This window comes from Syngnathoides biaculeatus, chromosome 22, assembly GCF_019802595.1.
Source record: "Syngnathoides biaculeatus isolate LvHL_M chromosome 22, ASM1980259v1, whole genome shotgun sequence".
NCBI classification, from domain to species: Eukaryota; Metazoa; Chordata; class Actinopteri; order Syngnathiformes; family Syngnathidae; genus Syngnathoides; species Syngnathoides biaculeatus.
In genome coordinates, this window is record NC_084661.1 from 1,989,740 (window position 1) to 2,015,826 (window position 26,087).

At 40.8% G+C, this 26,087-nt stretch overlaps 1 protein-coding gene and 1 long non-coding RNA gene across 10 annotated transcripts in view; one reads left to right on the plus strand and one right to left on the minus strand.

The window, feature by feature from the left end:
* The window catches only part of wu:fj29h11 (uncharacterized), an 82,621-nt gene that overhangs the window by 23,191 nt on the left and 33,343 nt on the right, over positions 1-26,087 (minus strand). For 7 of the 9 annotated variants that reach the window (XM_061809763.1, XM_061809762.1, XM_061809760.1 and 4 more), the window contains 20 exons: positions 25,430-25,616; positions 25,170-25,336; positions 24,933-25,076; positions 24,051-24,229; positions 23,758-23,930; positions 23,426-23,650; positions 23,231-23,340; positions 22,188-22,415; positions 19,591-19,717; positions 19,256-19,472; positions 19,030-19,177; positions 18,029-18,206; positions 14,214-14,391; positions 13,722-13,848; positions 13,446-13,565; positions 12,737-12,887; positions 8,097-8,209; positions 7,763-7,913; positions 6,455-6,703; positions 4,481-4,693 (listed from right to left, as the gene is read on the minus strand). In XM_061809763.1, the coding sequence (XP_061665747.1) occupies positions 4,481-4,693; positions 6,455-6,703; positions 7,763-7,913; positions 8,097-8,209; positions 12,737-12,887; positions 13,446-13,565; positions 13,722-13,848; positions 14,214-14,391; positions 18,029-18,206; positions 19,030-19,177; positions 19,256-19,472; positions 19,591-19,717; positions 22,188-22,415; positions 23,231-23,340; positions 23,426-23,650; positions 23,758-23,930; positions 24,051-24,229; positions 24,933-25,076; positions 25,170-25,336; positions 25,430-25,616 (3,385 nt within the window). The remainder of the gene's footprint in view (positions 1-4,480; positions 4,694-6,454; positions 6,704-7,762; positions 7,914-8,096; positions 8,210-12,736; positions 12,888-13,445; positions 13,566-13,721; positions 13,849-14,213; positions 14,392-18,028; positions 18,207-19,029; positions 19,178-19,255; positions 19,473-19,590; positions 19,718-22,187; positions 22,416-23,230; positions 23,341-23,425; positions 23,651-23,757; positions 23,931-24,050; positions 24,230-24,932; positions 25,077-25,169; positions 25,337-25,429; positions 25,617-26,087) is intronic. The other 2 variants (XM_061809761.1, XM_061809764.1) reach the window with 2 other exon arrangements.
* The window catches only part of LOC133495296 (uncharacterized), a 54,287-nt gene continuing 46,310 nt past the window's right edge, over positions 18,111-26,087 (plus strand). Inside the window, exon 1 of the long non-coding RNA XR_009793540.1 lies at positions 18,111-18,231. This is a non-coding gene — a long non-coding RNA (uncharacterized LOC133495296). The remainder of the gene's footprint in view (positions 18,232-26,087) is intronic.

Sequence of the window (26,087 nt, forward strand, 5' to 3'; positions counted from 1 at the left end):
TAGTTGACCAACATGCTTAACAGCATAATATAAACAGGATAAAAACACAAAGGAATAATACCAGTAAATGGTCAAAATACCAGGGATATAAAATCAAAGTAATACAAAGGTAATAGCACCAATTTAAAAAATAGTTGGAAAAATATCAGAATAAACCAATTCTAAATAAAAACTAAATTCAACATTCCAAACTGAGGGAAAAGCCAGAAAATAAACTGGTTTAAGAGAGTATTTAAAAGGAGTTGAATTGACCCGTCAAAGGTCCAGAGGCAAACGATTCGACAATTTTGGGAAAGCAACTGAGAAAGTGCAAGTCCCATCCGAGTATTTAGATTCTTTTTTTTGGGTGGAGGGTTGGGAGGGTTGGGGGTGGGGGGAAAGCAAAGACTGATCTGTCGACCTGAGGAAGCCTGCCAGGGTGTGGGAACAGTGTGGGGCAATGGAGGGATTAAAAAAGTCACTGTATTCCAATGTTTGATGAGGTAATTTCCCATCATAAAGTGTAAAATATATTTTTGAACGTACTCTGTGTGTGTAAAATGTTCATCACTAACATGGGCCGTTGTATGTTTTTTGTCACTTTTGGTAAATGGCATTGGCTGAAGCAAGCAGAGGACTTTGAAACTGCCTATTTAGAAATAACAGTTTATCACCATTTATTATTGTTGTTGTTTTTAAAGTGATTCATTCAAGCAAAATTACACAAGTTAGGTTTTGTTCTACCTTACTTTTTTAGAACAGAATAAAGATGGAGTTTCAATGTCTACTTCTGGTAGAACATCGACCATGTACCTGTGGGGGCACTGAGTCTAAGGGGGCCGTGTTCCCTGCCTTCCCTGATTTTTCCTACCACATCCACCCAACCCATGGTTCCCAGAAGAAGATGGATGGATGGATAAAACCATGCATGTGCATGACACTAAACACAAAAATGTAAATGAAAACTAAATAAAGGTGAAAATATTAAATATCTCTAACTGTGCATCCAAAAAAGACCCCCCCCCCCCCCCCCACACACACACACATTTAGAGAAGGCCCATCAGTGGCCTATATTCCAAGACTGGCACTTCTGTCATGCTGAATATTTTAAGAGAGTTCAAATGGTGACTCATCCCGTGGTCTCATTCCTATCACACACAATGTTGAACAAATGACTTTGCCTCAAAGCACAAGAGTTCAACATCCACAGTGAGTACTGCAACACACTACACTTGCTGACCTGGAAACAAAACTTCATCCATATCATTCCATGTGTGTTGTCATCTCCTACAGTGTTGAGTTTATACTGTATATGGAAGAAAACACTAACAATGAAACACATCTTAAACCAGAGTATGGCAATCAATTGCTCTTATAAAAAATGTGCACCTTTACTGCTGTAGTACTTATTTAGAGGAGAAAATCTAACGCCTCCAAGTCAGTAATTCATAAGAAATACATGACATAAAAATGGAAAAATGGAAGAGAGTTCATCTAAGTCAACTTTTATGCTCGCCTTTTTAAACCTAAAATGTCTATGCTGTTTTTAGGTCTGATGACACACAAACCAGGTGGTATTTTTTACTCTGTCAATTTGCAGTGTGATGTAAGTGATTTGAAAAAGTGGAACTCTGTCAAACACTCACTTCCTCCTGCAAGTGTGATGATGATGACCAATAAATTCTCCAATCTATTTTCGTGCCAACATGAATCTTTTAGCTAAATTGAAAACACAAGCTTCAAATCAAAGACAGCAATATTCTGGATGACAGGTTTAGCTTTTTTTGCAAAGCATAAGCATTTATACCCAATGCATATACACTGCAGCCTTATATCTCTGTTCTTGTTTTGTATCATCTTTCATTTACAGATCAGTCATCTGGGTCTGATGCAGAACTTAGAATAAAAATCCAAGTTAGAACATGTGACTGACCAATGTGTTAGTTATACTGAATTCCGACACTCAGGTTCAGATTTGAGTTTTGCCTGTGAAGAGTACATTATTAGAGTTGTGAACAACTTGAAAATCAGAGAGAAAATAAGGAATTGTGAAGCTCAGAGAAAGGAGGAAAATCAATCACAGCTATTCCACAAACATTGGCCAAACCTAATACAACAATTTTCAATGCCCCATATGAGAGCGAAACAATGGCGTACTCAGTACCAGGGACTGAAGTGATTGATCAAGGAAAATAGTTGTAGTTGTTGACAATATTGTGAGACCTGAAAAGTAAAAGCCTACAACAACTTCTAATGACATCTGCAACAATCTCCAGAGGGCATGAGTGACACCACTTAACCGTTGACTTAATAAACAAAGGTACGGAGCTACATCAATAGCTGCTAATCATTAACTGATAAGAATATAAAGGCCGGTTTGAAAAAAATTACATGGACAAGCCTAAAACTTCCTGAAAAAAAGACAACCTTGACCAAAGTGATGTAGAGGCAAAAGCTTGGTCAAGGAAAGGATAATCCCCAATATACAAACTCATCTAAGAAACCCACTAGACGTAACGGGCTGAACAGGATCGATAATCTTCAGTTATGTAATACATGATGTCAGCAGCAAAAGGAATTCACAAGTCTGCAGGTCTCACCCCCCCAACCAAACTGATTACAAGATAATTGGATGAGCAATTTACATATTTTTAGGACTGCCAAAATGAAACAAGCTCATCGAGGGAAAGAAGTGGAAGGTTTTGTTGTAACACTGGAAAAATAATGCTATTTTCTAAATTGTGCATCAGATGCGTCTGCAAATGAAAGCTAAATTTTGATTTGATGTCTTAGTGGTACCTTGAGATGCAAGTTTAAATTCTTGCATGGCCATGTTTGTCACGAAAGAAGTGGAAGGTTTTGTTGTAACTGGAAAATTAATGCTATTTTCTAAATTGTGCATCAGATGCGTCTGCAAATGAAAGCTATATTTTGATTTGATGTCTTAGTGGTGCCTTGAGATGCAAGTTTAAATTCTTGCATGGCCATGTTTGTCACTCAAAACAATCTCAATCATCTTTGTCCAATGAAATAAATAATTAAACTATTAATCCGTTTCAGTGTCCCCACCCCCAAAAATAGTGTATGTGTTTTAATACTGAAATGAGCACGACATAATATTGTATTACTATACTCTGGGTTACCTCTTCACCCCTCGTGTATATGTCGGCTAAATTTCGGATATCTCTAAATATGTACTTTATAGTATGGTTACCTAATAATCGATACACATCATATTTCAGCAGTGAATTATCATTTTGTGCAGCAACACAAATGGAAATGATCTTAAAATACGACACCAAAAGACTATAGAACACAAGAGAGAATTTTTAAAGCAATTTAGGTTTTTTACTGTATATATAAAGTAAAGGCTGACATTTTTTGGGATTCCCACGGGTCCCACGAGAATCCTGTGGTGAGGTAGTAAATGTCACTATTAATTACATGATTGGGCAGGAGTGGCAGTGAAGTCACCGTGAATGGTCAGTAGTGGAAGTCATGATGCAATTATGGCATATTTGACTTTATTCTTCCACAGGAGTCAGACAGAGGGAGCAGGATTTTATCAAACACCCATTCGGGAATGGGAGGAAATAGGAAATCTTGTTTTGCAATGGGAGGGAGCAGGATTTTTTCTCTCTTTTTTTTTTTTTAACTCACTTAGGATTGGGTGGGAATGTGATTATTTCTCTGGGAGGATTGAGTTATTACCTCTACAAGCTATACTGTTATTACCATTAATGTTGGTTGCTTCGTACTGTATGTTTGTTAAAAGGGTTATGAAAAAAATTCAAAACATATTTCCATTAAAAAAATAACAGTGGGGAGACATGTGGGTAAAGAAGAACCCACAATATTTTTGAGACACTGGATGAAACTGTGGCAACAGGAATGTATTTTGACCAAATGAGATTTATTTTCTTTAGGAATCTGAAAGTAGCCTGCTAAATAATGAATAAGGAAAACACACAAATACAGTATAGTATAGGAATATTTGCAGCTATGTTTTCCCCTCACCCTTGCTACCAAGTGGGACCAACAAATACAAGTTATTTTTGTAAATGGTTCAACCAAGCCTGTGCTCTACTGAATGCCTGTGTTGGGTGGAATGGATTTGTTTGTTACACTCTATTGCACTGTCATGAAGTGACACTTTGACATTGCTAAGGCTGTATTTACACTGCATGGTTCAAAAAACAGATCTGATTTTCTACATGTAATGTAAACTGTAAAACATATTAGATAGCGTTAAATCAGAGCTGGGGAATCCAGCCTAAACCAAGAAAAGCAGGAGAGTTTACCGTTTGCTATTTTAACCACAGTACTGAAGTAGAATGTGTGGTGGCCTTTTGTAGACAAAAGGATGAAAATTACAACCAAGCAGGATCTCAATCTACCATCACACCAAGAACATTTCACAGATTAATTCACATTAATCCCTATTAGAGAAACAGAACAATATTAATACTGAATCCAGGACACATTAAAGTTAGTAATTACCAGTTTGGGCTTCATATTTCTTTTTCTTTGTCTTGGTTTGTTCCAGTGGGAAAAACACACTGTCTCCATCCAGTGCCACCACACGCCCATCAGACAGAGGAATTATGGGTAGACTCCCAAGAGTCTGCAAAATTGAGTCTCCATCCCCATAACCATGTTCCACAGCCCTGAAGTTGCAAACAAGGAGTCGAGCCAACTGATGTAGACCAACATCTAGAAGAGAAAAAGAGTCACTCACAGCTACAGCTCAATAAATTAGAATGGCAAAAGCTAGATTTGAATGAAGAAATAACTAAAATTATTTTCATTGTACAAAATACAAATTGGGCAAGAATATACCCTCTCAAAAGTACAGAATATTGCCAAGTGTTTCATTCATCTATATAAAGTATGAGTACGAAAATAAATACATATTTCAACCATATTCTGATTTATTCAGATGTACCTGTAAGTTTTACTCTAACGAATTAGAATTTACGAGTCGTGACAGAACAATTGAAGAAGACAAGTCTTTATGCACAAATCAATAAATTGGTTAAATTTTTTTTCAATTTACCCTAATACAAATGCTTCAGATTCTAACAAGGCAGTCTAAATAAATAAACAAATAATAGCTGAATAGGAGCAATTGGCCCAATCTGGTAAGTACAACATTTTTCCTGCTTCAGCTCATTAGAGCCCCTCCAGCTGTGTCCAGCTAATTGATGCCAGTGTTACAAGGTCAGAAATACAATGGCACAGTGATTTTTAAAATGATTAAGTTATAAAATGATGATCCCAAAGCAGCAAGGCTTAACTCTATAAACTTTCTTTTTTGTCAGATCAGCTACAAAGGATTTGTTGAAGTAAACACTAGGCTTTACACAAACAGGATTTTTGGAGACGATCATCGATATTAAATAAACGATAACCGATCACCGATCCGATCACAAGATGGAGCAAAGAGTCTATTTGAATGACCTGTTCCTTTACTGTATATGCTTGTGTATGTAATTGTTAATAAAATATATATTTACAATAAATAATGGATCTAGCTATTGATCTCTTTATGCCACTAAGGTATAGTGACAGACAGAACAAATTAATAGTCTTCTATCAGATGGCAGTAAGTACATTGATCAATTAACGTATCTACTTTTTGTCACATTCTGGTCATATCATGTGTTCAAAGCAACGGCACCATGTTTACACACCACACGAGTGTTGAAACTAACTTTCTAGGCTAAATAATGTTTTGTTGTCTGCTTGCAAGTCGTTTTGTATTTAAAATACGTGAACATACTTCAAGCAAGTCTGAAATGAATGTCCTCTCATGAACACCATTGATAAACACGTTCTTCCCCATTTTATTCTTATAATACAGTCGAGGCAATCCACTCGTGTCGTCATCCCGTCCTTAACGAGTGTACCCGGTGGCATTTGAGTTGACCATATAAAAACCAACTGATCATAAAAAATGGATGCGATGGTATTGGGACACAAGATTTTATTGCAGTAGTCTGACATAATGCAATCGTGAAATCGCAAATTTGTCTTGTAGTCTTATCCATGTATTACGTGTTGTTGTTTTTTTTAATGACTTACTTTGTCGATAGATATTTACAGTTCTATGTCAAAAGCTGTAAAATATATATATACAAAAACTAACTAGCTTCAGATTTACTGTGCAATACAGCGACGTGGAGTAAATGTCTTTCTCGAAGCCGATCAAGAACGTCACTAATCGGATCAACGAATGATGACGTCAAAATGGATTAGCTGATCAGCAAAAATGCAATTATCGGATCAGGCAGATAAAATCAGTTTAAAGTAAAAACATTGTTACTTGAGTTTTTGCAAACTTTTTTTTTCGAGCTGTTTTGACAAACATCAATATGTTCAATAAGTCTTTTCGTATTCATTCCCTAAATATTCATCTTCAGAATATAGGGCAGCATTGATGTTTGATAACATGAAAAAAATTCTTCTACTCACCTGTATGGATAGTCTCCTCTTTCATGAGCTCCTTGGCCATGGCTGTGGTTACCGTGGTAACATCAGAGCCCCTTAGGTTCCGAACTCCAAGGTGAGACAGCAGAGAAGCAGGTGGGGCAGGGCTTAGATTGGGGTGGAGATATGATAGCAACAGATGCTTTTCCAGCTCATCTTGGTTGATCACGTTGCGAATCACAGCATCCTTACAGACCGCCACTTGGGATGGTAGCTTGTACACAATCTGACCATCTGTCAAAATGAGGTAATGAGAAATAAATAGCACTTAAAATGAAGTCTTTTTGTATTTTATTGTTTGTATTGCTTGTACTTGTAACAGTGATATACAGAACTTTTGAGCCCCGAAAAATTGGCTATAATTTCAAATTGGCTAACAACATTTTTATGTAAAACCTCTTAAATTTCTAGCTGTTTCATCCATCCATATTCTGAGCCGCTTATCCTCACGAGTGTCATGGGAGTGCTGGGGCCTATCCCAGCTATAATCAGGCACGAGGCAGGTTACACCCTGAACTGTTTGCCAGCCAATTGCAGGGCACATGGAGACAGACAACAGTTGCACTCACAATCACACCTAGGGGTAATTTAGAGTCTCAAATCAATGCATGTTTTTGGAATGTGGGAGGAAACCAGCGTGTCCGGGGAAAACATCAATCTATCCACTGAATACAATCCATTGGAGTGGTATATCCAGGCACAATCACAAAATGCTAGACTCATGGACCAAAACACTAGTCATAAAGGCAGACCCAACTGTAAGTCAAACACTGATGGTGCCACTGTCACCAACTATTAGGAATCTAGAATAATTTTTATTCTCAAGTCAAGTGGACAAGACATTGCCGCTAACACGTGAATTCAAGCCCATCAAATTCAGAGATATGTAGCAATGACATTGATGCATTGCTTTTTATTGGAAGACAATTTTTGTATCACTTATCCTCCCTGGGCTGTGTGCTAGCCCCTATCTCAGATGACTCAGGGCGAGAGGCAGGGTACAGCCTGGACTGGTCCCCAGCCAATCACGTGGCACACATAGACAAACAACCATTCACATCTGTGCGCTATTTATAGCCTTCAATCAACATACAATGCATGTTTTTGGGATGTGGGAGGAAACCATACCGGGAGAAATCCACAACGACACAGAGAGAGCATGCAAACCCCACACAGTTAAGGGCAGATTTCGACCCAGGTCCATAGAACTGTGAGGCAAGTGTTCTAACCAATCCTCTATCATGCCACATTGCAATACAGAACACACTTAAAATGTTTATGTGTGTGTAATACCTGAGGTGAGTGTGGGCAGGAAGGCCTTCCCCTTGAGCAACTGGATTATCTGACTGGCAACAGGCTTGAAGAAGTCCAACACTTCATCAGGCAGAGGAATAAACTGCAGGATCTGGCAGAGACCACGAAGGCCTGTAAACTCTGGGTGATCCTGGAAGGAGCAAGAATAAAACAATTTCCAGAAAGTTATGGAGGAAGCTGGACAAATAAACTTCTGGACGTCTTTCTCTACTATGTGAAACTCTCTACTACGTCAGAAATGGGAACATTCAATCATTCATTCAACAAATACTTCAATAGAATTAGTTTTAAAGGTCTGCAGATGTTGCCTTACAATGAAGACTTTCATGGCCTTAAGGAAGAGTTGTGGTATCTCAGATCGTAGCCACTGGTTCCATGAACTGTCTCTGTCAACATCCTCTCGAGAAGAAGGGATGTCAAAGTCACCTGAAAGGAAGAAAAAAAATGTGTAAAGGAGTGCACAGGGGATGCATTTTTTTGCAGTTGCTGTGCCGCTTTTATGTCACCAAGAAACTTCTGGGTAACTACAGTACATACATATACATACAGTATAAAGAGCATTATAATTAGTAAATTTGATTTTGAGCCATGATTGCAGAAACACGACTCTATTGTCGATTTTGATTTCCAGCCATTCACTGTGGCAGGCCACTATTCATGGCGGGCATGTCGCAGCTGCGTGAATGCGAGGTACGTTCAGGGAAACTGCATAAATGCAAATTGAAATTGGAATGTGTTCTTCAGTGGCTCTTTTGTAATACAGTACAGAATTGTAACGCTTGATTACTAGGAAAAAATATTATTTGTATCAGAATGCTTCAGTTAAAACTCTGTATTCCATGACGTGGAATTGATTTTGTTTTGTAATATAAAAATAGATAAAATATTTTCTCAATATGAACAGCCAAGGTGAAGCAGCTGTAGAGCATTGGCCTCACAGTTCTGAGGACCGGGGTTGAAATCCCAGCCCCTCCTGTGTGGAATTTGCATGTTCTCCCTGTGCATGCGTGGGTCTCTCCGGGCACTCCGGTTTCCTCCCACATACCAAAAACATGCATTAATTGGAGGCACTAAATTGCCCCTAGGTGTGATTTTGAGTGCGACTGTTGTCTGTCTCCATATGCCTTGCAACCAGTTCAGGGTGTACCCTGCCTCCTGCTCGATGACACCTGGGATTGGCTCCAGCATTCCCGCAACCCATGTAAGGATAAGCGTCTCAGAAAATGGATTGACGGATAGACAGCCAGAGCTGTGTTGAATTCAGTTATCACTTTCAAGATTGTTCCTGTCAGTGTTGTGTGTCCAACATGAATGTTGTACCAGGGTGGCACCGACTGCCGGAGACAAATTCTTTGTGTGTGGTTACATATGTGGCCATTAATTCTGATTGTGATTCTTGTTTGAATTCCTCATTTTCAAATATTATTCAACCAACATATTTTGGAGAATGTAGAGTGAAAGCTGCAGCAATAAAAGCAATAAGAGTGGACTGAATGGGTGACAACAATGTAAAAATGAAATGTCAATATTTTAAGGGGAATAGGCCATCAGCAACATATTGATAAAAATAGAAAAGAACTATTAGCCAATTCATTTTGGGAATAGTGAACTTCGTTCAAAATTTTGAATTATAAACTATAAACTGAACTAGTTCATTTTGAGAATTGTGAACTGAAGTATGAACTAATTTACATTAAAAAAATCCTATTAGTGGGCCTGTTGAGATTTTTTGGGATACATTTGAGAGACAAATCATACCATTTTACTTTGATGTAAAAATGCATACCAGCAAAATAGATAAAAACAGAGGTACAGTTTGACATGTCTTTAATTTTTACGACATAGGAACAGTGGGTACAGAAAGCATTCAGTCCCTTAAGTTTTTCATTTTTTTTTTCAACATTTCAGCTTTTTTCTAAAATAATTTAAGTTTATTATTTTCCTAATTAACATACCCTGAGGACCCCATATTGACACACAAAAAAAAGAATTGTTGAAATGTTTGCTGAGTTACTAAAATAGAAAAACTGAAATATCACAGAGCCATTAGTACTCAGACCTTTTGCTCATTATTTAGTATAGCACCCTTTCAACCTAATACATAGTCTTTTGGGGAATTGGGAATACTTTTTCCACACATGGATTTGGGGATCCTCTGCCATTTCTCCTTGCAGATTGTCTCCAAATCAGTCAGGTTGGATGGTGAATGTCGGTTGACAGCCCTTTCAGATTTGTCCAGAGATGCTGAATTTGGTTTTAGTCAGGGTTTACCGTAATTTCTCGAAAATTTCTAAAAGTTAATAGAGCACATTATATTTAGGTATGGATGAAAAATAAAAAATACAATCCTATTGTATAGTTTTATACAGGTACTTAGGGTGGTAAAAAAAAAAAAGGTATATATATAAATTTCGATATGATATTCGATGTCTTATGTTACACATTTATATTTATTACGGTAATGTGCACCCCCAACCTGAACTCTATGACCTCCTCGGGGAGCTTGCATTTTACGATCCTTAGCGTAGCATGTTTTTTGCACTGCACCAAAGATCAGAAACGACTGCCTGTGAGTTTGTTTTAACTTTAACGAAGACAAAAAAATTTCGACTACAATGGCTATTTGTGCAGCTGCTTTTAAAAGAAATGCGTCATCACTAATGCCGATGATTCCGCCAACCCGGAAGTAGCACCGCAGTCCGAAACAACGATAGCTCGCCTCAATGGCTTCAGGTGGGTATAAAAACAATGTGAGCCCAAACTACGTAATACGAGCGTCATGGGCACATTGAAAAACAAACGGCAGAGTGCAAACAATTGAAATGGTCGCTTTTTTTTTTTAAAAAAATGTGCCCATGACCCTCTCTTTCTACGTAGTTTGAGTTCAAGTTGTTTTGATAGCCACCTGACACCACAGCTTTCCTATCCAGGCGTCAGATGGGCGAGAGGCTGCGCTGCAGAACCAAAACTGTTGGGATTAAAAAAATGTTTCCCCACAAACGCCATGGATGGCACAGAGGATGACATGCTGTGGGAGCAAAATAGGATCACTGTTCATGAATTCAGGAGGCACCAGAACTGGACCAAGTCAATAAAGGTAGCTACGATGGATATTTTTCAGATTGGAGATGAGCCAGATGTTGCTTTTGAAGTCAGTTTTGAAGTGGCCAAGGATGTGTAATGTAGAGGATTAACTGCACTATGCACAAATATTATATGCACAAATATTTAATGCAAAAATGTTTCAGTCAGTGATAAATATTTATTTAAGACTGGAGTATGTGTTATCAACAGAATTAATAAAATGTCATCATTTAGTATTTATTTGAGTTGGTTGAGGGATTCTGTTCTGACATTTACAAGGACCAGGACAACCGTGTCCTGTGGCCTCTCCCGGGATATACATTACCACTGCATCAGTACATGCACAACGATTATTAGTGATTGTTGTCCATACGATTTTTTGAAAAACAATACACGTACAAACCCAACAAAATATAAATACAGATAACTCCCAATATTTTGAGCATATGGGTAGCAGCAAATTGGTGGTGCGCATTGTACATTGATAGAAGGGTTTGATATTTTAAGTCAACTTTGGGGGTGTGCATTATACTTCAGGACGCATTATACTTGAGAAATTACAGTAGGTTGGGCCATTCAACAGTCATGGAGTTGTTCTAAATGCAATCTATTATTTTAGCTTTGTACTTAGGGGCCCTAACCTTAACCCTATGGTGCCACCACCATGCTCCACTGTTGGGAGTGTATTTGACAGGCGATGAGTAGTGCCTGGTTTTCTCCACATATACAGCTTAGAATTAAGGAAAAAAAAAAGTTCTACCTTGGTCTCATCAGACCAGAGAATTTTATTTGTCACTATCTTGGTGTACTTCGGGTGTTTTTTTTTTTTTTTTTTAGCAAACTCCATGTGGGCTTTCATCTGTCTTACACTGAGATCAGGATAGGAAAGGATCAGGAAAGATAGACCCCAATGAAGGTGAAAAACCATCTCAAGGATCATCAGAAGAAATGGACAGCAACCAAATTCCAATAAAGTTGGGACATTGTTTCCATCATCCATCAATCCATTCCAAGCTGCTTGTTAAACATAAAAAGAGAATACAATGAATTGCAACTCATGTTCAACCTATATTTTATCAAATACACCGCAAAGACAAGATATTCAATCTCAAACTGATAACATTTTTTTTAGCAAATAATCATTAACTTTATGAGTACAACACATTCCAAAAAAGATGGGACAGGTTGCAAAAAAGACAGAAAGTTGAGAAATGCTCAACAATCACCTGCTTAGAACATCCCACAGGTGAACAGGCTAATTGAGAAAAGGTGGGTGCCATGATTGGGTTTAAAAGTGGTATTCCTGAATTGTTCAGTCATTCACAAGCAAAGATCGGGTGAGGTTCACCTCTTTGTGAACAAGAATCTGCAGAAATCACTGCATGTAAGCTGCATAATGGAAAACTAACATTGAATCCCTGTGACCTTCGATCCCTGAGGGTGCGCTGCCTCAAAAACTGACATCAATGTATACAGGATATCACCGCATGGGCTCAGGAACACTTCAGAACACTAACGTCAGTAAATACAATTTGGCGCTACATCTGCAAGTGCAACTTGAAACTATTATGTAAAGCAAAAGCCATTGATCAACAACACCCAGAAATGCCGCTCACTTCTCTGGACCCTAGCTCATCTAAGATGGACTGATGGAAAGTGGAAAAGTGTTCTGTGGTCCGATGACTCCACATTTCAATTTTTGGGGGGAAATTGTGGACGTAATATCCCCCGGGACAAAAAAGAAAAGAACCCAAAATGTGGTTAAAAATGGGAAGTTAGGTGGCACACTTCTGTAGGAGTAACACTTCATATTACACAGACAAAGTTATGCAGGTTTCTTAAAGTTTGAAAAAAAGAAAAAAAACAGACCTTGGACAATGAAGCGTAAGCCAAAGCTGCGAAGAGGTAGGTAGGCAAAGACGGGCTGCTTCTGTGGCTGACTCATAATGTCACTTCCGGATTTGTCATAGGTAAGTTGGAAGGCAAGGGCAAGCTCAGTGGAATCCACATTCTCTTTAAGCTTGAAGGGAAAAAACAAAATCAGAATTAAAATGGGATATAACATGATAATGGAAACATCTGAATCAGAAGAATGTGAGTGCGAATGGCTGTTTGTTTATATTTGCTGTGCGAAGGACTGGCAACCAGTTCAGGGTGTTCCCAGCCTCCTGCTCAAAGATAGCTGGCATAGGCTCTAGCACTACCACAACCCTTGTGAGGATTAGCGGCACAGAAAAATGGATAGATTGATGGATGGATGGAAAATGAAAAAAATGGAACCATGTACTATAAAGTGGTCTGACTGGAATCAGGCCAGGCCAACTACACTGAAATAACAATCAAGATTTGTATTATTTATGTATTATTGCACAGTGTAAATGCTCAAGGAGATATTTATATGCAATTTAGGCAACACCACAGGTGGGTTGGAAGCACAGCCATATTGGATTTTCTGCATTTCCTAGGAACAATGACTACAGAAAATAAAAATTGTATGCAGCATTACATTTTTTATAAATCTGATTGTGTCTCTGCCCTCCTTAATAGATGGGTGTGTGAGAAGTGTGTACTCAATCACCATCTTGGGCTGCAGTGTAGTTTTGACGACTAGCCAACGCTCCGTGCCATCCGAGTGTTCCACCTCGAGCACATTATGATCCAGATCTTTACGAGTCATTGTTACAAGGCGGTTCTCAGCCTGTATGATTACAGAAAAAACAAATAACAAAAATAAAACTGGTTTAATGACTCCAGGTAAAAAAAAAACAAAAAAACAAGTGACTCTTGGTAAAAATATGATCTAGGATCACTTCTTTTTTTCCACATTCAAGTAGTGTAAGAGTGCTGAAGGGACCTGACTGTAGATGGTGATTGAGCGTAGCCGGTGCAAAAATAGTAGCAAGGAAGGGTGCACGTCATGGAACAAGTTTCGGGTCTGATGTCTCTCAGAATGCAAAGGAAGGCAGATCTTAGTTGTCCAGCTAGTAAGAGATCAAATGGAGAGATTCAGAATTAGTTTCTGAAGACATAGACTTGTGGCTAGTGGTTTCAATATATGTTCTAAAACAGTGGTTCTCTAACTTTTGATGCCAAGCATCACCCAAAAACGTCTTAGTACTCCAAGTACCACTATCATCACCATTATAAATGAATTTTGTATTCAGGCATTTTCTCATTAATATCGCTAACAGAACCTCTGAGTTTTTTGCCTCTTTCTTGTAACATTACCAGCCAATAATAACAATAATTATAATAATGTAAACTTAAAGTTTGTCCGCATTATGTATAATGTTGGGCTTAATAAATAGTTAATATGTAAAATCAAAGCTTGGCAAACACTTCAGACCTCTGAAGAAATGTGTCATTTAACTGTGGGTCCAAGGGCCTCTCAGTATCCATCCAGTGGGGGAGGATGTATCCCATGGGGCCACAGGTCTTGTCAAAAAATAAGTGGAAGCCATTGGAGTGAATCTCTGGACGGTCTGTGACTTTGAACACTGACTTAAAGCCAATACCCTTTTGTCCTGCAGAGATGAAAATGACAGTCTTAAAAATATACTGGTACCTTGACTGATGAGTTAATTTTTTTCCTTGTCAATCATTTGGGTTAGGAGTCCCTGATCAAGTGCACCCGACTCCGTAGTTTGACATATTAGCCAACTGGCATCTGCAATGTCTCATGGCCAAAACATGGAAAGTCTGATGCATCAGAATTTCTTTGTTTTTTTCCTGTATAATGTAACATGTTTTGTGATTTTGTTTCAAGACATTGACCAATAGTTTGATAGAGTGCCTTCAAATGGGACAGTTTTATAGTGTAAATGTACAAGCCTTTACTCTTGTAAGGATAAGCTCTTTGGAAAAGGGTAGGATGGTTATTAAGTCCCCATCATTTACTTTCTGCAGAACCAAGCTACGTTTAACCCCATGGACCTGCACTTGAGTTTGATTGGGCCATGTTCTGTGTCTCCATTGATAAAGCAGACATCCAGAGCTATGGTTTTAAGGTGGTCTATCTTTGGTGGTTTATTGAACTATTTGAACTTCTTTTAATTTTTATAGCAGGGGTCCTCGATTTGTCAATCGCTGAGGCAGATTTGGTTGATTGCGTGATGGCTTGCCCAAAAAATTAAAAAAAAAGTCATAAAGGTGATAAAAAAGCGTGTTCGAGCAACCTGGCCTGCTATTTACCGTGTCTGTCTTGCTTTCTCCACAGCAGTCGCAGTTTGATGATTGACTTTGTGATTGTGTCATCGGACTTGCGGCTGCATTTCTTAGCTGTCAGCAGATCACCACCTGGTGGTGAGTTGGCTCCCGATGGTGGGGGAATATGCCGGTTTGATGTGACAGCCCCAAACGTGTTGTAAGGGTCTGCAGGAAACCTTTGGCAGAATCCTCAATCAGAAGGAGTTTCAAATCCATCTTCCAACAGAACTTTGCTCATGTCTGGGGGATGTGGGAGACATCTAGTCCAAGTGGATGATGTTCTGCTCCATTTCTGAGGCAGACTTTCAGAGCTGTGGCCGTAATGTGGACGCCTCCTGTCATGGCAGCATTCCCCGAAACCGTTGGTGTACACGTCTTATCGGGCCATTTTGCCAGTGGGATTCTCGCGGCAGCTGATAGGTACTGGTTGCCATTGCGGAATGCAGCTTTGGTGTTTGCTGAACCAAAAACTCGGGCATGGAAGGAGTTTGGTTATGGCTTCAAGGAAATTCTGGTCCACCATCCGGCGTCTCAGTAGGGGTAAGCAGTGCACCGTTAACACTGTGCATAGTAAGAATGGGAGGGCGCTGACCTTGACTAGGCATGTAGTGAATCGGTGGGGAGAATACTTCAAAGACATTCTCAATTCCACCAACTGTCAAGGGCATGGCCAGGTCACTGCTCTGTGGGCAGCAGCAGCTCCTCTCCAGTGCCTCATTATCTCTAATTGTCATGTATTTAAGCCTTGTGTGTTATATTGCTAGTTGACAGTTTGTTGTATAAGAGTACATTAGTCTGTGTGAGCATACGAGCTTCTTCTTGTGTATTTGCCGAGTTGTCATGGCCAGCATTCTTGTGCCACCACAGCTAAGTCTGGTTAAGTCTTGTCTATGCCTTGTAGGTAATGTAAGCATACGATGCTTACATTGCCCCACACTTTGACGGTGTAGGCAAGATGTTGTTCACACACAGAGTGTTACATCAAACTAAAATTATCACACCCCCGTAAACAGAATAGCATATCTAGCAAATAATAAAACCAATAAAAATATGACTGAAGAAACAATTGGCAGAAAACATGCTCCCAGCATGTTTTGTGGCAATAAGGAGGTCCTTAGTGCCGCAAAGCATACTGGGAGCTGCACAAAGCATGCTCAGAGCATGATGGGAGGATGTAGCGTTTAAAGTTCAAGTGTACTTCATTGGACTTGTCACAGAACAACATTTACAAATTTTGGAACTCAAGCACTTAAGGTGTGCTGTTCATTTTGGAAGAAAACTTGGGATTTTCAAGTTTGACTTATGGTGGCAAAAATATGGTACATACACATATTGTAGGTATTTTAATACTGCATCCATTATTTTTGGATTTTTGTTATTTGTGTTTGTGTGTATGTGAGGGGTGGGGGCGACCCCCATGACTAATGAGAGAACATTTCACAAGATTATACCACAACAAGGCTGGCTCTACTTAAAGGGCCGCTGTCATGAAATGCATGATTTTTTAGTCCGTTTTAATGAAAAAACAGCAGCATGGACCCGTGCATTTTTTCACCACAAAACATGATTTTGACAGCTTTTTGTAACTCCCGCCATGAAAATCCTCTCGAGGGATTTGCTTTCGAGAAGAAGCAGGAAGTGACGTACAGAGCGGGACCGCCCTCAAGTGGACTCCTTTGTTTCTATTAGTTTTACCTCCGGAAGGTAGGTCGTTGTTCCTTCATGTTAGCCAAAATGCCAGCTCTTTGCATTGCTGGACATTGCTTGAACACTCGGGAGGATGGAATTAACCTTCATACGTTTGCAAGAGACCCGGTTCGTCATGAAAAATGCATTGCACGGGTGCTGAGGACGAGAGCTTCGTTGGTTACAAACGACAGGTAGGTGTGTATACAGCTACTAAAAAGAATAATAGTTTGGGTCAGACCACCTAATCGGTCTCTCATAACTCTAACAAAAGATCCGCGTACGTATGACAGGCGTGCTAAATGTGTCGATGTGCGCGTTGGACGGCGTCGGGCTCGCCGGCGAAAGCTGCTGCGTTGCTTCGCCAGCGAAGGCTGTGCGTTGGGCTCGCGGATGGCGGCAGCTCTGAACAACGCTGCCAACAATGCAGCACTCAGCCTCGTGCTACGACAACGCCGTAAAGCGCTTGAGCATGCTCGATGGTGTTGTTCATCGCGGACGGCAGCGGCCATGGACAACGCCCTAAAGCAGCCCGGCTCAGCTCCGTGATAAGCCACATCATCGCGGAAAATGAGCCACACCAGTCGAGCCACTGCGTCTGCTGCTCACGGCTTCGCCGAAGGCTGCGCGTCAGGCATGCGGACGGCGGTGGCTCTGAAGAACGCTGGAGACAATGTCTCACTCAGCCGAGTGTGACGACAACGCCGTAAAGCTCCCTGGCTCAACAGTGTTGTTCATCGCGGACTGCGGTGGCTATGAAAAACGCCCTAAAGCAGCCCGGCTCGGCTCCGTGATGAGCCACACCAGCCAGCTGCGATGAGCCGCGATGGCTCATCTCCGCCGCGGAATTGGATCGGAAGGGGAGGCGGTTTGGCCGTGATCGCATATCATCTGAATATGACTCAAAACAATAGGGTAATATTGCAATGGTAACTTCACTCGGTTGTGTGATGTTCTCTTCTTCAAAAAGAGCTTCCGTGTCAGAAGGGGTGTGTTCGTCTCCCATAGTAGGGTCCACCGTGTGTATTCATTGGCGAATGTCTGGGTGACGTCAAGGACGGGATGCAGCCAATATGGCAACCACTTGGATGTCGTAGAATGACACTTCTGCAACTTTGCGCATGGATGACGCACTCTGCGCTCATATTTATTTTTTCGTATAGACATTAAAGTGAATAATGTTATATGTATTTTTCATTACAATATCTATTTTAGAGTGTTTGTAGGGATGACACTTGACCTTTAAGATGTACCACAGTGAATACATACCTATGTATCCATATTTGTGTTTGCCCTTGGTGCTTTGACCCACATCACAGATAGCCTTGATGTTTGCCTCCTGGAAGCCAGTCTCATTGTTAAGAATGGTAATGCAGTCCCTCTCAACCACAAAAGCTAGGGCTGGAACAACACCAGACTCGGATGGGTAGCTGTTGTCATCAGCATTCTGCAAACAGGGTGGATTGAATGAGGTATGGTTGTAATACATTATTAGGATCTTTTCATTATACCACAATGACTGTACCACCTCTAAAGAATGTCTCCTCCTCTGCACACCCTTCAAAGACAGAGTGCTAACATACAGCTTCAACATGTAACAAGTCGAACAAAAGTAAATCAGAGCATGTGTCTAACTGAGTGCCCAGAAAGTTGCATTAATATAAAATAGTTATCATGATCCATCCATCGATTTTCTTAGCCGCTTATCCTCACAAGGGTCGTGGGACTGCTGGAGCCTACCCCAGCTATCAATGAGCAGGAGGCAGGGTACACCCTGAATTGGTTTGCAACCAATCGCAGGGCACATAGAGACAGACAACAGTCGGACTCACAATCACACCTAAGGGCAATTTAGATTGTCCAATTAATGTTGCATGTTTTTGAGATGTGGGAGGAAACGGGACATCTCAGAGAAAACCCACACAGGGAGATCATGCAAACTCCACACAGGCAGGGCAGAGATTGAATGCAGGTCCTCAGAACTGTGAAGCCAATGAGTGGAATGAATGAATGAATACATAAAACTTAACCAACTTTAGAGGAAAAAGTAGCTAATTTAATGCATCTTTGATTACAAATTTATTGATGATAACGTAAATGCTCGATTGGCCTGATTAAAGAACACAGTGCTCCATATGTGCCTTGCAGGCCATAGTTTTTTATCCACCCAAGTTGAGCTGCTTTGCCAATAGCACACACTCACACATTATACTCAGCAGGAGCTATAAAATTTGGAGAGATTTAACAATTGTTTTACAAGATACAAATACCTGAATGAGTTCCAAAACAAAATGAGTGTCTTTGCTGTACAGCTCAGTAGAGAGCCGGTCCAAGCTTCTGCCAAGTCGGTTCTGGTGGACCTGCATCAGGTTCAGACCTTCGGCTGTCAGTTCCACACCAATACCAAACTCATTTTTCCTGTCAGAAAAAGGGAAGGACCAATTGTTTGCTTTACTTTTGGGACAAGTATTTAAAAAAAAAAGTACAACCACACACCTTATTTCTTCAATTATGGTTCTGTGGAAATCGAAAGTGGGATCGGGTGGACAGGTGAGGATTTCGCCTTCATTCAAATCCATAATTTCTGGCTCTTTGGCATGCACATCGTCGGCTTCACTGTTGTTCTCTGACATCTCATTGTCTGACAGTGAAGTAAACTCCTCTACTTCACTCGATTCTTCCTCCACTGGCTCTTCTCCTTGCACCATATTACCTAATGGCAATTAAATTTGTACATATTCGTATTATATATGGTCAAATCAAGTCAGTTCTAGTGGAAAAGCAAGCAAGATGTTTTCCTGAATTGTATTGTATGGATTCCTATCAGTCACCTTGTTGAGGGTTCTGGTTCAGATGACCGGAGGACAGACTACTATCTGTTGTTTCGTCTTCTAGAACATCATTTTCACTCATGTCTTGACCTGACAGACTAACGCTGCCAGAATCCACCACATTAGACTGAAGTCATAAATAAAGCACATGAAATGTTAACTTTGCCAAAACCAAAAAGACTGACAATGATTCAAATACATTACAAATTACCAAGGGCCCAGGCTATAATGTGTTAATTTTGCATAATTAATTACAGGCACCTTTCCCCTCCTCTACTCTCAACGATCCTAGGGGCTAAGTTGTCTGGGGCTTCACACCCCTGGTAGGGTCATCCACGGCAAAAAGATCTTAGGTAAGGGACCGGACAAAGCATGGCTCCATAAACCTTTATGATGAAGACAAATATTGGATATTGGTTTCCTTTGAGTGGCACGGTGGCACAGCTGTAAAGCCTTGGGCTCCCAGTTCTGAGGACCCGGGTTCAATCTTGGCCCTGCCTGTGTGGAATTTGCCTGTTCTCCCTGTGCCTGCATGGGTTTTCTCCAGGAATTTTGGTTTCTTCCAACATTCATTAATTGGGCACTCTAAATTAACCCTAGATGTGATTGTGAGTGCGACTGTTGTCTGTCTCCATGTGCCCTGCGATTGGCTGGCAACCAGTTCAGGGTGTACCCTGCCTCCTGCCCGATGACAGCAGGGATAGGCTCCAGCACTCCCACAACCCTTGTGAGGATAATCGGCTGAGAAAATGGATGGATGGAGGTTTTCCTTGCCCGGAAGTGGGTCACCAAGCCCCCACTCTGGAACCAGGCCTGCACCCATGGAGCTCAGCCAGGCATAGCCCAAAATGCTAACGTGGGTCCCCCTTCCTATGTGCTCACCCTCTCTGGGAAGGGCCAGAGGGATCAGGTGCAGTGTGACCTGGGCGTTGGCAAAAGGCCTTGGCGATTAAATCCCCAGCTACAGAAGTTGGCTTTAGGGACATGGAATGTCACCTTTCTGGCAGGGAAGGAGCCCGAGCTGGTGTGTAAGGTAGAGAGGTTCCAACTAGATATAGTCGGGCTCGCCTCCTCACATGGCTTGGGCTCCAGTGCCAGTCCCCTTGAGAGGGGTTGGACTCTCCTCCCACTCTGGGGTTGCAGATGGTGAGAGGTGTCGCGCAGGTGTAAGTATACTTATTTACTTAATGGGCCCGGCTCGGTGCATATATGTTGCTTGTGCCTATGTAAAATCGCATGGACATCAGGGACAGTGCCTCTGAAGGGGCAGACTGGGGTGGTGGTCCCCCTTTTGAAGAATGGGTACTGGAGGGTGTGTTACAACTACAGGGGGATCACACTCCTCAGCCTCCCTGGGAAGGTCTATTCAGTGATGCTAGAGTGGAGGGTCCGTCAGGAAATCGAATCTCAGATTCAGGATGAGCAATGTGGCTTTTGTCCTGGCCGTGCAGTGGACCAGCTTTACATCCTCACCACCTCACCTCGAGGGTGTGTGGGAGTTCGCCTAACTAGTCTACATGTGTTTTCCTGAATTGGAGAAGGCAGTCTACCGTATCTTTTGGGGAGTCCTGTGGTGGGGTCCTTTGGAAGTATGAGGAACTGAACCCCCTGATGTGGGCTGTTTGGTTCCTGTACGACCACTGTCAGAGTTTGGTTCGCATTGCTGGCAGTAAGTCGGACTATTTTCTGGTAGGAGTTGCACTCTTGCATGGCTGCTCTTTGTCACTGATTCTTTTTGCGAATGCTGAGACAGAATCTCTCGGCCCAGCCAAGGCGTAGGGATGTTTTAGTTTGATGACCTCAGAATTCCGCCTCCACATTTTGCAGATGATGGGGTTCTGTTGGCTTCATCAAGTCGTGATCTCCCACGCTCAGAGGAGAGCTGCTACTCCTCAGCATTGAGAGGAGCCAGATCAGGTGGCTCGGGTATCTAATTCAGTGGCCTCCTGGGAGACTGCCTGGTGAGGTGTTCTGATCAGGACCCCCGGTAGACCTGGATGAAGTGGCTGTGGAAAGAAAGGTCTGGGCGTCCCTGCTAAAGCTAATGACCCTGCAACCTGACCCGAATCAGTGGTAGAAGATCCCTGGATGGATAATTACAGGCAGGAAAAAAAAAAAGTTTTTTGTTTAAGCACACCAAGCAATAATTTGGGCACTTTTCTCAGTGCCCTAATTATTGGCACATGGATGCACACAGAAGAAGGACTTGAAAAAAATATTCCTATATTTGCACATAGTAAGGAAACTGCGACAATCCTAGTGTACATAGAGTCCAGTTGAAAAATAAAACAATAGATTTTTATTCAATTTTGTTCTTTAAGTTCACAGATTTCTAGTAATCTGTAATTGGGACTGAAAAATGTGTGTACGTGAATACTCACTGCAAATATGATTGCGAATTGTAATATGTTACAAAGTCGAGAATGAATTCAATTTTTTTAGAGTCCCACCATTTATACAAGCACACCACAGACCTCCAAATAGTGGACATATCTCATCTTATCTCAGCTTTCTTAGTTGCTTATACAGATTCAACCTCCCAGATGTTTACCTACAGAACTCAGAACATGTTACTTTTGATTGATAGTAGTATTCACCTGTATTTGGACTTTGGGTTGATCAAAAGGTCCTTGATATAAAGAACCATTTTGGATTTCCGATGCTGTCAGCTTTTTCTCGTAGTCCTTCACCCATTCAGTGATTCCCAAGAGGATTCCCAGTCGATGCAAACAGTTAATATGCCTCGCGTTTGACTGGGCCACAGTAATTAAGACCAGTTTCGACTTTGTCTGACCCAAGACTCTGGACAAAGGCTCTAAAAACACCTGAAGGTCACAATAATTTCAGATCACTGATATCACTTCACCAAATGCATCCAATATTTTACTTGATGATTGTTAAGAGTTCAATTAGTTATTCTGAAAAAAAGGTTGAAATATTTTTTGTGACAACAGAGGTCTGACAATAATTTAGATTCAGATTACTGTCCTTGGGTTATCAGCATTTAAAAAAGGTCAGGGCGTAGTCCGCCTTTTGCGCGAAGCTAGCTGGGATAGGCTCAAGCTCTCTAGTGACTGAAAAATGGCTTGGATAATGGATGGATGGATTCCAATTGGAAATGTATGAATACCAGTGAAATAATTTGTTCCTGACAAGCAAAGTTAAGTCATATTTTAACATTTTTAACAGCCACAGAGTGTAAAAACATATTAACCCATATACAATGAAAACAGACAAAGCTGTTTACAGAGCAATATTATCACTTGAGCAACACACCGTTGTTCTCATTACTTAGTGTTATGTAAATTTTAATTGTATTTTATGTTGGCATATGTGTCATAAAATAAAGTGTGTGTGTATGCATTTGATATTAAAATATTTATAAAGGTTCAAGCTTTTTCCGGAAATTTTTCTTGAGTTTTGGAATGTTTCACATCAGTGTTACCATTACAATGGGGATAATAACACTTCGGTAGAGGGATTTAATCAATTATCTTGATCGATGATTTGTAAAACTTGAATAGATTAAATTGTATTTTTTACTTGATTGGTTTTCATGCCAATCCCGAAACACTGTTAGGTAGTCGGATGTATAAGATTTAGACACTGTACTCTTCATTTGCAAAGGAGTGCAACTGACCTGCTGAAAAAGAGCCTTACAGATTCTGTTTGGAATTCGAGCCAAACATTCCAAAAGGAAATTAGCCACTCTTCTGTAACATGACATGTCCTCTTCAGCTTGAGACAGATCTAAAGACAAAAATGGAGATGGAGCAATGTGATAAGGTTGCATTTTAATTATATTATAACTGAAGCTTCACTCTTGCGCTGCTACCTTCATTAGCCATGGCCCCAGCTAGGGAACTCTGAATATGATTAGCCAGGAGGGCCGTTGGAGCATTTGTAATCCCATCAGCTACAACAATGGACACTAGATGGCCAGCTGTGCCCACAGGGTCAAGGGTCATGGCTGCTTTGGAGAAATACTTGTCTCCTGTGTCTGTGGTGATCCTGAGCAGCAAATTTGGGGACACTTCCAGTGCTGCCAAGCCTGTATTAGCTGAATAAGTGGATAAAAGGGAAGGTATTAGGTCATTGCTTCCTAGTTTTGGCTGCAGACAACTCATTTCCCACCAGTACATAGCCACAATGTAGCCCAAAACCCACCTGCATTTCTTTCAATAAAATCTTTAAGAGCACCCTGGGAAGGTTTAAATATCAGCTCCCATTGACTCCATTCACTTAAATCCTCCAACAGAGGACAAGAATGCAAACTGGCCAATGCCTGTGCCTTTGACATCTCCCCAAGGCGCCCCACTTCTTCACATCCACTTTCATCGCTAGTGATATAAGGGAGGAAAAGCATTAGTAAGACTCTCTCTATGTTAGGGGTTAGACAGTGGACTTGGTAGGCAGGATGAGTGTTGCTTTGACATTTACATACAATCCAGAGACCTCACCTTAAAATGCCAAGCTTGGCAAACAATGTAGGCTCATAAAAGACGTGGCTTAGTCCTCCACCAGCTAGATCTTTCTGGCATTGAACAAGTCTGGCCAGTGTCTGGAGTGAACCATGTCCCAAGTCTCGACTGTCTTGTACACCATAGTAGGACCGCAGTGCCAACTCAATGTGGGACAGCTGAGAAAATGGAGAGGAAATCTATGTTTTCTACTTTAGCATTGTTTTAAACACTGGGTCCTCAGTTTGTTTCAATGAAAAAACACTTTTAAACCATTAATATAAAACATCCATCCATCCATTTTCTTTGCCGCTTATCCTCATGAGGGTCGCAGGGAGTGCTGGAGCCTATCCCAGCTGTCAACGGGCAGGAGGCGGGGTACACCCTGAACTGGTTGCCCGCCAATTGCAGGGCACATAAAGACAAACAGCAGCACTCACAATCACACCTAGGGGCAATTTACTGCCCAATTAATGTTGCATGTTTTTGGAATGTGGGAGGAAACTGGAGTGCCCAGAGAAAACCCACACAGGCACGGGGAGAACATGCAAACTCCACACAGGCGGGCCCGGGATCGAACCTGAGTCCTCAGAATTGTGAGGCCAAGGCTTTTCCATCTGATCCACCGTGCCACCTAATATAAAACAATCCAATTAAAAACAGTAAGTATGGCAATTAAGATTGCCCACTAATTTTCTCACACAATGTAAGCATAGAAATAATGAAGCAACCATTCTTTTGTTACATATTAACATAGTTTTATGCTGCAAACTACTCATAACCCCAAATGTTGTGTGTCATGAACTGAGGACTCCACTTATAGAGAAAAAGAGAAATGAGCTTTGTTTTGGTTTTCTATTATTTTCTTAGATGTGGACTCACTTCATCTTGACCACAAGCAGTATTTTTCCCACACTGTTTGATGAACTCGAAAATGTCTTGTTTGGTAGGTCTGAAAAAGCATCTTGCATATTTCACCTCCCAACTTCTCAGAATCAAAGTTGAACCAAGCACATCCTGCAGTAGCTGCACCCAACACAGGAGAATTGTTTTTCAAAGACCAAGATCAACAGTTGAAATTTAAATACATACACAGATAATTCCTAGTGCAATTGGTACCTGAATGTGTTTAACCAAGAACCCCAAGAAGCTGCCTTGACCCAAGGAATGAAAGTCCTTAACTTGGAAGTGCTTTGTCAACTTCTCCTCTAAGACGGCAATATCGGCCAAATGAATGGCCGATTTAATTGAAGATAGGGTATCTTTGAGGTACTGCTTCACTTTGGCTGAATAACAGGTTCAGAATGAAATAACTTAATTGTGACAATGTGTGGCAAAAATACACATTATCCCATGTTTGACCCATCTTGAAATAATACCTTCACTGGGATTTGATGTGAGGGACCTGTCTTCAATTGGGTCTGTTTTTTCAGAGGTTTGAGGAGTTTTCTCCTTTGTCATCTGGTCTTCTGGGGTAGTTAATGAGCCACTACAGATTGCTAACTGAAAGAGATCTCTGGCCACTTTGTTGCCTGTCACCTCCGTTAGGAATTTCCGGACATGCTGCTGTAAATAATAAAATAATACATGTGTCAAAACACATGAATAATGTACGGGTATGTGCCACAACTGTACAGTGTATAAAAGAGCAACGAACTACTGAGTGCCAATTTGGATTTACTTGCGATTCAGGTTGAAAAAAAAGAAAAAATGTTGAACTACAACTTTATCATTCAAATGAAAATGAATCACAATACGTATTTTAACTGCTTCTCACAAGGAGAAATTGAGCTCTGTGAGGGTCATAAATAGGAATCAAACTCAAGGCCCAGGGGCCAGATACTGTCTGCCACATGATTTTATGTAGCCTGTGAAGGCAAATCGTGTGTATCAATTTCCACAATTTTAAAAATCTGTACCAAAATTTTAAATTGTCATATCATAAATGACAACATTGAGATATTGCAAGCGTTTTTGTGTGCCCAAACATCAGCAATAGTTTAAAAACGTATTACCCTTGATTTATGACTCCAAAAC